Genomic DNA, 13,119 nt, shown 5'->3' with positions numbered 1-13,119 from the left:
AATGCATATTAAAGTACTGAACAAAAACATTTTTTATTATAAAGGGTGTACCTGAGGTAGAAGCTGCAGCCTTGGAAAGAATAAGTGGGCGAGTGTAGGTGGTGGGTTGATGTAGCTTTGAGATCCATCTTTGGGTTTACTAGTAGAAAGAAAAATAGGTCATTATATTTTGAACACTTTAGGACAAATTTGGAAACATGGATCTGCTGCCCCCCCCCCCAAAAAAAGTAGGGATACATTTCCAAATATAGCCATAACCTTTTGTACACTTTACCAAACCCAACAAATCCATACAGATCTTCCACACTCAGTGTTTGTGTGTATAAGGTCCTACAATGTAGAGCTCCTTAAATCAGATGATCCCACAGCTGACACCAATACTGGGTCATGGCATCATTTATCCTCACGTACCTGATGTATTTCTTTGGTAAAATGTTACCCAATGTTTGACGTTGGATAAGACGCCTTTTGGGCCCTTTTGTTTTTCTTAATGGGATTTTGGGATCCCATTAGATCCCGTCTTAGATTCAGGAGCCATGTGTCTATCCCATGCATGTTTACAACCCCTCGCTGTATTACCCTCTACCATGTCTGCTGCGAGGATATTCCACTTTTATATCCCCATTAAAATCCATCACTATCATCCAATCCCTCTGAAACACTTCATTTACTTTCAACGGATTCACTTGGCTCCTCTGTAAGATGCCTCTTTAAACCTATCACTGTCATCCACCGTTAACATTTTTGGGTTATCTTTTTTTTGGAGAAGGCTGAATTTTTTTAGCATATGGAAATTTTACATCTCTACAAAGGCAGTCTTCTCATCTTTTGAATAACAAGATTCTGTTGCTAAATTCAGTTTGTCATAATTAGCTCCTGAGGGTTAATCCCATCTGCCCTATTTTTTCTTTAGCGGCTCACTTTGTATTCCTCTGTGTTTGGGGTGGGGGGGGGGGACTTGGCAGCTCTGAACCTCAGGCCTTGTTATTGTCAAAGCCTGAGCTTGCCTAATCACCCGAGAGAATTCTGGCGCATCAAGACCTTTAATTAAAGGGGTGTCAGGAAAGAAAAGATCCACTCTTTCACTTGTCACTACGGCTACGGTAATTACAAAGTTATAATAATAAATAGTAGGTTGTAGTCTCTGCGGAGAATTTTGTACGGAGCTGGCTTGTCAGAGTCTTATACTGTGATCTTATTATAAATTTAATTCCAGACACTGGGAAGACTAAGCTAGAAGAAATGTATTATACCGCAGGGGTCAAGTAAAAAAGACCCCCAACCACGTCCCAACACACAAAATAAATCGATCCCAATAAATACTGTTAATTAAAACCAAATGGTCTCTTTACGACTTAAACATTTATAAAACAAGTTCAACTTGTGTTGATGCATCAATGTATCTTGCGCCGTGTTTTAATTTTGGATCTGTTGAGATGCTGATGTTCCTCTGGCATGTTAATTAAATTACAACATCTTTATTACATTTTAATACAAGATGGGAGGAGAGAAGAGGGGGGGAGAGGAGAGAGCTTTCGGGGGTTAGGATATTATAGAGTAATTTCACTTCACGATAAGGGTCCATTTTAATTGACTTGCTCTCTGGAATTGAACATTTTGTAACCAAATTCAGCATTAAAAACCTAATTCCTAGTGCTTGGATGGTCAGATTCCCCCAAATAAACAATTCTTTATTCATGGCAAGTTCTGCAGCCTTCGTAATTGTTTTATGGAATGCTTAATTATCATGTGACAAAGAAGCAGGCACTGATAGATTGTTGCTATAGAAACTAGTAAATGTGTATGTGTGCGCCATTAAATCTGCTAAAGGATGAATGACATGAAAAGTCCGTTGGGTCTAAATGGGCCACCACCTACCGTGAGGGACTAATCCTATGGGAAACCCCATTTAAATACAAGTAGAGAATGTTTAACAAGTTGCTGATCATCTGCCGAATCCACCAGTCATGTTCCTATTGAGCTTAGCGAAGACTTTGCTCTTGAAGGGCTAGCCCATCCATAGCAACACAAGGCAACGGCAGACATTGCACGCCATTCTTAAAGCCACGGCAAATACAAGGACAGGAGACTCATGGGGGTTGCCAACCCTCTCTACTACAGGGTACGCCTGGGCACTTAATAAAAAAATGGTTCAAAATGGCACTTGGAACGTGTTAACATTCGCATAACACAAAGGTGACCTAACGATTGGCCAAGTATATGTCTGGAAACCATCACAGGAGTAGTGCGGATATCCCCAACACAATAATTCTCCCTAAAATATCACCCAACAAATATAAAGGGGACCCAAAGCCATACTATGTAGACAGCCAGGCGTCTGCTCACGTCCTGCGCCGAGGTCACCTTCAGTCTACGTCCTACCAGAGCTTTCTTACTGGAGTTCGGTGATAATGACCGCGTTAGACCGTAACTAAATTATACTTTGCTTGGGTGAATCATTTCAATTGAAATTTAAGTGCATGGAAAGCCATGGATTATTTATGCAACTCTGAGGTGTTTTAACCCTTTGTTCCCTCACGCAACCAAAGTTATGTTCATAGCGTTCTTTTCCCCCCAACTTTTGTTAGCGCTACAAGTTTTCTCTGGTACCTCTGTGAAATGCCCATATCTAGGAGGTTTCCAAATGAGCCGACTATGAGATTCCTGAAATATTAGCCCTTTTAATCGCCCATCCTCAAGATTCTATGTAGTGGCTCTGCCAAATGTGGTGACTAAATGGCTTTAATATTGGTACTCATGCAAACTTGTTTAAATATATCAGTCACCTGCATTTAAGCAGGGAAATCAACCATAGTTTACTGGTAACAAGTGCCAACTGGCAGCCTTATACATGGAGTCTGCTTCAGTGATTGTCACCCGAAGACCCTGATATTGGGGCAAAAACCCTGAGATTCCGGGCCAAACCCATCAGTTGCCAGGTATGCTCTTTTTGTTGAGGGGCTGGAGCTTTGAGAAGCTCTCAGCACAGGGCCCTAAGTGTCCCCTGCTTGTCGACTACTTACCATAGATGACCCTGATTTTTGCAGTGGTTAAAAATTCCCCGAACCAGATGCCCCTCTTAAATTTAAGACCCGTCTCCAGTAACTGATAACAGCCTGCTCCCTGCAGTATAATTGTGGCATTGTACAAGTTTAACATATGCACTTATTCTGCCAAAAAGGATGAAACGCATCACATTTTGTATTTAAAAAAAAAAAATACATTTTTTTTACTGTTTTCACTTAAAAAGCAGCCAAATGACACTTTTCGCGGCATCATAAAAATTCGGATGCCACGGACTTGACTAATTCCTCTTTATTCTCTATTTATCTTTAGCATGCGTCTTATCCTGACTGCGGTAGCAGAAGGTGTTATGTAAATACCCTAATTAAGACATCTCTGTTTGATCCAAGAAACGCTTATGTAAAAATGCATAAAATCGTGCATTTTGAGGGGTTTTTTTTTTTTTAGGGCAAACTACTTGACAAGTCTTAGACGAACAGATGTGTGGCGCCCTAGAGGGAAATTTCAAGTTGTTTCTTTTCCGAGATGTAAATGTGATCCGTGTTTTTCTAAACTTTAAATCACTGGTTATACTCGGTGCTTGTGGGACAGAGAGCCATGTATTAGAGGAGTATTCCACGTGATAATATTACCGGCGGCAGAGCGTGTGCGTTACGTGCTCTTAACGGTAATGGGAGTGTTTCCCTGCTGCTGATATTGGCCGCTCCAAGCAAAAAACATTAATGGTGGGAAACGTTACGACGGAGGAGGTGGAGAGCTTGTAGCTTTGCTGCTGTCGCCTTGCTTAAGTGTTTATCTTTTTATTAAATGCATGTGCAAGTAGCTACAAATGTGCATTCTTTGGGGGCTTCCCTCGGACAGCCCTCCCTCCGTCCCTCACATATAGAGGGCACAGAGTGGCCCGGCTCTCCCTCCTTCCCTCCCTCACACACAGAGCGCATGCGCTGAGCGGCCCGGCTCTCCCTCCCTCCCTCCCACACACGGCACATGTGCTGAGTGGTCCGGCTCTCCCTCCCACACACACGGCACATGTGCTGAGTGGTCTGGATCTCCCTCCCTCACACACGGCACATGTACCGAGCAGCTCGGCTCTCCCTACCTCACACACAGGGCACATGTGCTGAGTGGTCCGGCTCTCCCTCCCTCACACACGGGGCGCATGCGCCGAGCGGCTCTGCTCTCCCTCCCTCACACACGGCACATGCACCAAGCAGCTCGGCTCTCCCTACCTCACACACAGGGCACATGTGCTGAGCGGCCCGGCTCTCCCTCCCTCTCACACCTGCGTTGGAAGATGGTGACTGTGCGTCCTGCACGGACACCCTGTCAGGGAATTACCAGCTGCTGGTAATTGAGAGATTAAATGCCCATGGGATTAAACCACTTGTGGCACAGGGGAGGCAGAACCTCTTCTCAGTTTTACCCCACACTTGCTACTGTTTACCTGCCTCTAATCACCCCCTGACACACAGGGCATTGCCAAATCGCTAACAGACCACCAGGGAGGAAAGGGGCGACTGTGTATTGGGCCCCTGAGGATGTCCGGGCCCTGCCCAGCCACCCCTTCATCTACATTATCTGTGGTAGCTATCACCCCAACCGGTGGGGGACTGGCCAAGCTAACCAAAATGCCTCCTGCTGACAGAGAGCCCGGACTCCGTGGCTGCCTTAGACTAATGGGATTTTTCCTTGAAGTCTGGGTGCAATGTAACGATAAGCGCTGTGCGAGGGGGGCACGTCTTACGTTTGGTGCGGACGGACGCTCCACGCCGACGTCACAAGAACATTTCGATCCGTGATCCGTCCGCTCCGTAATTCCGATGTTCTGTAATTAGAAATCAAGCAATTAGAGGCCGTGGACTGTAATTAGTTTTATCTATAAAAACGTACAACTTATATTCATCAAAACCGCTTATAATGCATGTAACTAAACCGTCCAATCCAACAGCGGATTCCTAGAGTCCAAAAATCATAATTCTATCCCAAACCAATTTTGGAAGATGGTTCCACTCTTCGTTAACAGCGCTGAAGGAGTATATGATGTGCTAAACTCTAGTGGCCATTGATTAAAAAAAACAAACAAATATATTGATTCCAAATCGGAATAGCCCCATACTCGCACAAAGGTTTTCTTTTTACAGTACCAAGATCCTAGAAGAATCCATCTGGTGGGTCCATGGGACCCTGGCGGCACCTTCACAAGGGAGGCAAGACATGTTCTTTCGGAACACGAGGTTACGTGACCCTGCGACTAGATGTGAGGCCGCCCAGCAGCCGGTGCGAAGCTGCAGTTGAGGTAAGGGGGGCTGTGAGTGATGGAGTGATAGGGTAAGGGGGGGGGTGCACGTGGGACTGTTGGAGTAAGAGTGTGTGTCTGCATGATCGGAGACTGTGTAAAAATGTGTGCCTGTGTGTAGGTTACCAGGAGGGTAGGAATACAAGGGGCCGATATGGGGGGTACTAAATATAAAATCTGCCCCATGTGCCACATTCTCTAGGTACACCCCTGACCGGCGGGGCAGGTTCACAGAGAAGCAGACAAAGAAACAGGAAAGAGAAGAGACGGGGACACAGACGCAGCCGGCGTAAACGCTAGGGAGACATTGAGAGAAAGCGTGAATGAGAGCGAGACGGTGAATTTATTCATATAATGGATGTGCTGGAGGGGGCAGCATTTTGTTCTTGGACCCAAGCAGCACAATGTCTTTGGCCATCCCTGGATTCTAGGTTAAAAAAAATCATTCAGAGGAGCCTCGCTATAATGTTGCTGTCTCTATACCCATTAGAAGGGTTTTTAGGGCTGTGATACCCTCATACCCAAAAAACACTGAGCTCCTAGTGTCACCGTTGAGAAGGGACAGTCCTTCTTTCGGCACCTCTTTCCTTCCCCGATGTCGCTCTTTCATAGGAAGGTTTGCTAGGTATCATACCTGCCAACAGTCCCATTTATGGACAGTCCAACCAATGCACTTTAAATCCCCTTTAAATTACATGGTGTCACTTTTGCAAATGCATAGGGGAGCTTTCTTGCCATTGATTGGCTGCTTTTTAATTTCGAAGAATACATATTAGAGTAGCGAGCGAGTACTTTAATAGGCATTCCATTGGAATGGGCTGTAGGTGAATTCCCAGGATTGTTCCTTAATATAATGTAAGTTTTTCTTTCTTTTTCAGGTTTTTGCTCACCGCACAGAATGCGTGGCTCGATTCCTCCAGCAGGGTGCATCTCGGCTCTTCTGAAACCGAAAGACTTTTCTTTAAAGAGGTTCCGCCTTCCAGCTGCCTTAAGTGACTCTCCAGACACGCTTGTCTTCGGCAGTGAGTTTGTCACGGTGAGGGGGATCCAGCACCCAGGATGTTAATTCTCCGGGCCGGCGACTTGGAAAGCCTGGATGTCATCGGGAGCGGAGGTTTCGGGGTGGTGTACAAAGGATGGAGTCGGACTCTGAACACGGTGATTGCTCTGAAAATGATACAAGGGTGAATATTACATGCCCACTTTGCTATATATGTATATAGCGGATAGCTAAGCGGAGGGTATATATCAATAGGTTGCCATAGGGACAATCTGTAAGCCTAGCTAAAAATCTATATTTTATCATGGCGATCAGTGTTATATTGTTAACAACTTGGATTAAGATGTAACGATTTAGTGCTTTGCCAATACGTTTAAAGGGCTCGGCCACATTAAAGTCCCGCTTGGCCTTGGCGCAGAGGGTGGCACACGCTTTGTTGCCGATGCCTGGAGCAAATGACACAGCGCTGGCAGCGCGTCAACATTGACGTGGCGTGCGGCTTCGTAGCGCAGAATGTGTTCTCGGTGAAGCGTGGCTGGCGTTAAAGGGGTACCCGTCAGTATTCCAGGTGTTCAAATCGGGACACCTGCGTTAGGGGGTGTGGCTAGAAGCAGGCTTGGGCGGGGCCACAAGGCTTCATACCCAGCAAATGTTCTGAGTGCCTAGAAAAAAGGGGGCTCAGGGGAGAAAAAACATTCTTAAAGGGGAAATCAGGGAGGTGTTAAGTATAAGGTGAATTACCTGACTTGCCAATCGCTTTTTTTTTTTTTTACTGGGTATGGTTTTAACAAATCCATCACACAGGACAGGAATGATTTTAGCTTAGCCCTGGGCTGTATGTATTAAAGCATCTCCGGGGCTATAGACAAAAATTTGGCATTCTGCCATCAAGCGGTTAAACGCTATTGCGTGCAATGCGAGGGTTAAGCACAGAGCCCGTAGGAATGTCCGTGCCTGCAGGCAGGAGTACAGATTAGGATAAATTGCGTAACTTCGTACTAATCACAGGCCAAGAATATAAACAGCAGTGAAAGATCTGGGAAACAAAAGGCATGAGTACAGAGTACGGGGTATTTCCCCGACTAGAAGTGGGAATTTCCCCAAAAAAAACATTTAGCTGAAACAGTTAAACAATAAAAGCAAATGCAGAGGAGCAGCAGTCTAAAATAGTGCCTCATATGAGCAGTCCCGGATTTCACAGGGCAGTCCTGATTTCCGGGCATTGTCTAGTGGAGCTGCCCCACTACAGCATGCGCCTGATGGGAAGATCCTCTAATCTCCCCCCTGTCCAGCTTGAGGAGGTGTAAAAAAATAAATGGAGGACTGCGTTGTAGCATCGCAGACCACCATTGCTGCAGCACAGACCTCCACTGCAGCTCCCACGTGGCCTCCGGAGGCGGCTATTCGGCTGAGGCGGACGGGTGGCCGTCCACACCTCTTGCCACACACCCTATTTGGATGCCTGATATGTTGGCGGGCATGTATTTTATAACACATCCCACCTTACATCTTTTCTTACAGTTCTGACCTTAAACTACTGTTAAAAGAAATCGAAAAGGAAGGCCTTGTGATGCAGAAGGCGAGCAACCCCCATGTCCTGCGTCTTCTTGCCGTCTACGAGAAGAAGGAAGGTACGCTCTTACAACATGGTCTGGTTATGGAGTACATGCCACACGGCTCCCTCCGTTCGCTGTACCAGAACAACCCAGAAGTTCCGTGGGCCTTGAGGTTCCGCATTCTCAACCAAGTGGTTCTGGGAATGAATTACCTCCACAACCTGGACCCCCCTATCATTCATCGAGATCTCAAACCTGGGAACATTCTTCTGAATAAGTACCTAGATGTCCAGGTAATGTTGTATGATCTATGAATGAACATGGCTCTAAACACATGATCCACGTTTCAACAGGTGGCGCTATTTTTTTTCCCCCTTATGTGTTTTAAGATTACGGACTTTGGGTTGTCAAAGGTTTTGGGAGCCACAACAACCACCCAGCCCAGCATGGCTGGAACACTGGCTTATATGCCACCCGAAGCTTTCTCCCACATTCATTACAAGCCAACTAAAGCTTATGACGTGTATAGGTAAGTACGCTACCAAACGACTTTAAAAGCACGTTCTGCATGGGAGGGGGGAGTAGATGCTGGTTGATGGTTGATTGTACCTGGGAACTCTGTTTTTTGCCTGAAAACTCCAGGAGAAGTACCCTTTCTCCAGGTCACCACCCGCAAGGTGGGCTTCTGGTAGCCGAGGCCAGAAAATTCCCGTGTTTGCAGCACATGTAGGCTTGCTGTTCTTCTGAAGACATGTACTCGGCTTGAACAGTAGCTTTCCGTGTAACTGACGTGGTACAATTTCTTGTACTGCTTGTCTAACGTCACGCGTTAACCCCGTTTTTTTTCCCTTTTCCTCCAGTTTCGGCATCTTAATGTGGTCCGTTTTCTCAGGAGAAGAGCCCTACCTAGGTAAAGTATGCAAATTTTACTTCTCACCCAACTGTTTGATTATCCTGAAGGTCTTACGTTCAGCAATTAAACAATCAGGGAGGTCTCCGGTGGATCACAGTGACCACCCACCTATGTTTTGGAGCCCGTGGGCCACTCAGTGTTTGCTCTTGATGTTAATCCGCTCCTGCAGACTGGAATTATTTTTGTTTGCCTCTCACAGGTGTGCATCCTTTGTTAATCCAGCGCTTCGTATCAGAAGGCCAGAGGCCAGACGAGAGTATATTAGAAGAGTGGAATGAGGTGAAAATGCTGCCTGAAGCCAGGACTTTGATGAAATCATGTTGGAGTCCAAAAGCAGAGGACAGGCCAAGTTTCCACTGTGAGTAAACTGTTTCCGATCAATGTTGCCACATCTGCACCTCCCAAGTCTCCCTTTTTTTTGGGCACCATATCCCCCCTGTCTATTCTAACGCCAACGATAGTACTGAGCCTTTATATCAGAGCAGGCTGGATGTACTGAATGGGTCAAATCTGCAGATCTGCCATTATTCTGTCAATGAAAATACATTACAATTACTTACCGCTGTAACCTGGTGGTCTTCTCACCAATAGAAGGTGGGCAAAGTATATCCAATACATCCGCAGCCCCCAACTGATGCAACAAAATGAGATCTTCCCGTCCTCCATCTGGGTTTCCAAAAAGAATATTGTATAGGGATCATTAGTACGTGTTGGGCAGGTATTCGATGAACAGTTTTTAGTTTTTTAGTTGTGAAGAATGTTTGGTCAGCAATGATTTAAATCTTGCTATCTTGTTAATGGCTTTTGAAAAATGTCTCTCTTTGTCCTTCGCTCTAGATTGCAGTGAACCTACGGGCAACATGGCCAAAGGGTATGAAGGAGAAATAGACAAGGATGTTCAAAAGGTTCTAGAACATCTGAAAGAGAGCTATTCCAAAGATGAGGTATCTACAGAGCTGACCAACCACAGGGGAGCAATTTAGCAGGTTAAGAAGTGCGAGAGTAAATTTGGTGGGTACTTCGCTTGTTCGATGGTTAACGGCAAAATTAACTTGCCTTGCTGACAAGGTCTCCATAGTATCTCTCTGCGAGACCTCCAGAGATGGCCCTATTCAACTACCCTTATGCATAGACCTCTTTTTAAGCATCCTAGATGCGTTTAATGATGCCTGGAAACCACAGGGACTTCCCCCTGGCCCAAGGAAAAAATATACAATTCTTTTTAACTTTTTTGTTTACTTACAATTTATTCTACAGACCTCGATAAGCAGTCTGGTTTCGTTGGATGACTTCTCTTTTAGAGGTGAGTGAACTGGAGAAAACACAAATGGAAAATTCTTAATTCACTTTTATAATCATTTTTTTGGTTATATTTAGGTTTAGAAATCACTGAAGGGCAAATTGCAGAGCCCCAGGAATCTGCTCCAGAACATACGGTGAGCTATGACCTCTATAGGGTTTTTGTATTTAAATCAACGCAACAGCCGTATTACTTGTACGTACAAAGTTCACCCATCCATCCTAGCCTGAATAGGGAACTTTTTTAGGCAAATACCTGACTTCATTCTATAATGTTCTCCTGTAAGGTGTAATATGTCTATACTCAATTTTAGGAAGCACCATCCAGAAGTATGACTTGAGGCTTAAAAGTCCCTTGCCCCTATTAGTTCACAACGTAAATTCTTTTCTATATGGTGTACAGAGTGCTGTTTAAATGCCATTACCTGTACATTAGGGATTTAATTTCTTCCTCCAGATGTAAATGGACAGCAAGAAGAATATCTTGAAGTATGAATGTTGACTCGATGAATTGCTTTCTTTCCAGGGAATGGAATTGGCATCAGAAGTACAAGGAGACGCTGCATCCTCTGAGGAACACAAGTCATCAGCAGGTTTATATCTTTTTAATGTGTAATCTGTTCCTATTATTTGGGGCTGCTTTAGTAAACTCGAAGAGCACACAAAACTAAACCCACTCTTCCACGCCACTCGTGGTTAACGATGTGCTTGGAGATGCCACAGTCTCAAAACCTACTGAAGAAAGACGTGCATGGAGCAGCTAAACCTACAATTTACTTGAACTGTAGACATGGGGTGCAGCCATCGACAATACATTATACCACCCCAAAGTTTCAGGTGTCTATGTTGGGGGTGTGGCCATTAGCAGGAAGGGGTGGGATCAGATGCAGGAATGGGCAGGGTCACCTTACATTAAGAGTCACCTTGTGGCACTTAAGGTGGTCAAGCGGGAGCCGCAATAGTGATGTGTCTTGGCCAGTCGTTGGAGATCAGAAGAACTTCCAACTTCCCTCCCTCCCACAATGAGTGAGGCGGCTACCCGAAAACCGGGACACTTGGGAGCCATGATACATTTCTCAGAAAGAGCCTTATTGTCCGTATAACAATTAGTCACCCTAGATCATTTATTAATGGGTATTTTGTATCTTTTCCAACAGAGATCGTAATAAACACCATCAAAGAGTCTGGAGACTTTAAGAAGATCGTGGGGAACCTCTCTGATGACGGCATTCTAGGCAAAGCCGAAAAGGAGGTGCTGGAGGGAAGCCGTTCTTTAAAGGAGATTGGAAGAACAGTAGAGAAAGTCGTATCTAACACGATAAAGGAACGTCCCGAAAAACTTTTAGTGTCGTTGAAGAAATTATGGAAATAGCTTTGTTTCCTGTCTACAAATATAAACCGGTAAAAAGATGATAAATTGATAAAGCTGCACCAAAATATTATACATAAAGTGGAGTTACAGGATATAGGCACAAAAGATGTTGGGTTGTAATAACACTGCGTATAATTTGGTCTAAAGCTTGGCCGCAAGTGGACTCCTACCTGGACAGGAACGTGTTAAGAAGCTTCGCACTCTGGGAATACTTTAGAACAGGTTTGTTCCATGCAGTCAGGTGGTTTTCAGTGTTTGTTAATCTGCTTTTCTGGTCCCTCGGGGCTTTATTCAGGACCTATGGAGAAGGAGAAAGACAGAAATAAGGGTTTAAAGGCACAGTACATACGCCGGTAAACAGGTGCAATAAACATCTTGGATTCTTAATGAATAAATACAAACCAGTTTATTACGCTTATGTTTTTGATATAATTTAAAAAAAAATCCATTGAGAAATCAGTAGCAGAAGGAAATGGGGGGGTCATGCAGTTAATATTTTAGATAAGTCGATTCCAGTGCTGGTTCGGGAATCTGTTCGGAATCCTGTGTGTTGTTAATTTCAATGGGAACACTTTTTTTGCAACTGATTGGTTGCTTCAAGCAGCCAATCGGTGGCCGGAATAGTTGGACTGTGGTGGATTAGGGTGCGAGAGCAAGGGCTGCTCTGTCAAGCAAGTGCTTTATTTGGTATTTAAAAGCTTATTCCAGTACTCACCGCAGTGTAGGGTTGCTCACGAAATACTTTTAATATACATCATTCTATAGTAGGCATGTCGGACGTTACGGTCGCTGACGGTCAGCTCCAGGTCTGACACGTGTATGCATGTGTAGAAATGTTTCTTGATTGGCTAAGAAACCTCGAGCCACAGAGTAGAAGTTGGACTGCAGCTTCTCCTAAAGATAATGATAGATATAGATAAACATACATTTTTACTAAATGATGCACTTTTGTTCAGCTTAAATTGTATGAGAGTTAAAGAGAATTACATCTTAACGTATTTTATTTTTTAACCAGAGAAATGCTTGTTGTGCCCATAACACTATTTTGATTTAACATTTTAGTATCAATATAATAAAATGTAAAACAAGACATTATTCGAGAGTTCAGGTTGAATTGGTTGCGGAGTCATTTCGTGGCGTTCATTGAGGGGAAGTGTGCCAGCTGCGTGTTCCTGCGGTACATGTATGGGAAATGCTCATTGCGCAAGGTCTGCCTTTAATGCTGCTCGGCTAAAACCCACACTGGACCAGCTCTGTCTTTAGTACTGTCTTAAAGAGACCGTCTCCACGTGCACTTTTTAATGCCAATTCAATCTATTTTGGGAGCCCTCCTTAAGCATTTTATAGAACTCATTGGGTTTGATCAGGAGTCTCCGGGTGAAGAACGGCTTCCATAGATCTCCAGGGTGGTTTCTACTTTCTCCAGAAAAGGGGAGAGAGGTGTTGGACCGCTCCTTGCCCACTTCCCTCCCACTCTCCACCCACTAAAGGCTGGGTAGGCCTACCCCCATATAAGACTAGCCCTGCCCCCTCATGAAGCCACTCCCCCAGAACGAGGGCAGCTCCAGGTAGCCTGTCTTGGGAAGCGCTTGGATATAGTTACAGCATTTACATTTATACATGTATCTTTTGTGCTATTGTATATACACGAGATGGACA

At 44.7% G+C, this 13,119-nt stretch overlaps 1 protein-coding gene and 1 long non-coding RNA gene across 2 annotated transcripts in view; one reads left to right on the top strand and one right to left on the bottom strand.

Annotated features, from left to right (window-relative positions):
* Nucleotides 1–4,850, bottom strand: part of LOC128505190 (uncharacterized) — an 88,908-nt gene extending 84,058 nt beyond the window's left edge. Inside the window, exons 1-2 of the long non-coding RNA XR_008355544.1 lie at nucleotides 4,769–4,850; nucleotides 52–139 (exon numbers count right to left, since the gene is read on the bottom strand). This is a non-coding gene — a long non-coding RNA (uncharacterized LOC128505190). The remainder of the gene's footprint in view (nucleotides 1–51; nucleotides 140–4,768) is intronic.
* A 1,372-nt stretch (nucleotides 4,851–6,222) lies between these two features.
* Nucleotides 6,223–11,851, top strand: LOC128504366 (receptor-interacting serine/threonine-protein kinase 3-like). Its single transcript, XM_053474399.1, has 10 exons — nucleotides 6,223–6,504; nucleotides 7,842–8,169; nucleotides 8,266–8,405; nucleotides 8,737–8,786; nucleotides 8,989–9,147; nucleotides 9,627–9,733; nucleotides 10,047–10,092; nucleotides 10,167–10,225; nucleotides 10,615–10,681; nucleotides 11,246–11,851. The coding sequence occupies exons 1-10, from the start codon at nucleotides 6,380–6,382 to the stop codon at nucleotides 11,458–11,460; spliced, it is 1,296 nt and encodes a 431-aa protein (XP_053330374.1). The 5' UTR covers nucleotides 6,223–6,379; the 3' UTR covers nucleotides 11,461–11,851.
* The last annotated feature ends 1,268 nt before the right edge of the window (nucleotides 11,852–13,119 follow it).

This window comes from Spea bombifrons, chromosome 9 (genome assembly GCF_027358695.1).
Source record: "Spea bombifrons isolate aSpeBom1 chromosome 9, aSpeBom1.2.pri, whole genome shotgun sequence".
Taxonomy (NCBI): domain Eukaryota; kingdom Metazoa; phylum Chordata; class Amphibia; order Anura; family Pelobatidae; genus Spea; species Spea bombifrons.
The sequence above is the reverse complement of the archived record's forward strand: the minus strand, read 5'-3'. Positions and strand labels throughout refer to the sequence as shown.

Coding starts and splice junctions, on each gene's coding strand:
- LOC128504366 (XM_053474399.1), top strand. CDS start 6,380: ATGTTAATTCTCCGGGCCGGCGACTTGGAAAGCCTGGATGTCATCGGG. Junction 9,148..9,626: donor GGACAGGCCAAGTTTCCACT/GTGAGTAAACTG, acceptor CCTTCGCTCTAG/ATTGCAGTGAACCTACGGGC. Junction 10,093..10,166: donor GGATGACTTCTCTTTTAGAG/GTGAGTGAACTG, acceptor GGTTATATTTAG/GTTTAGAAATCACTGAAGGG.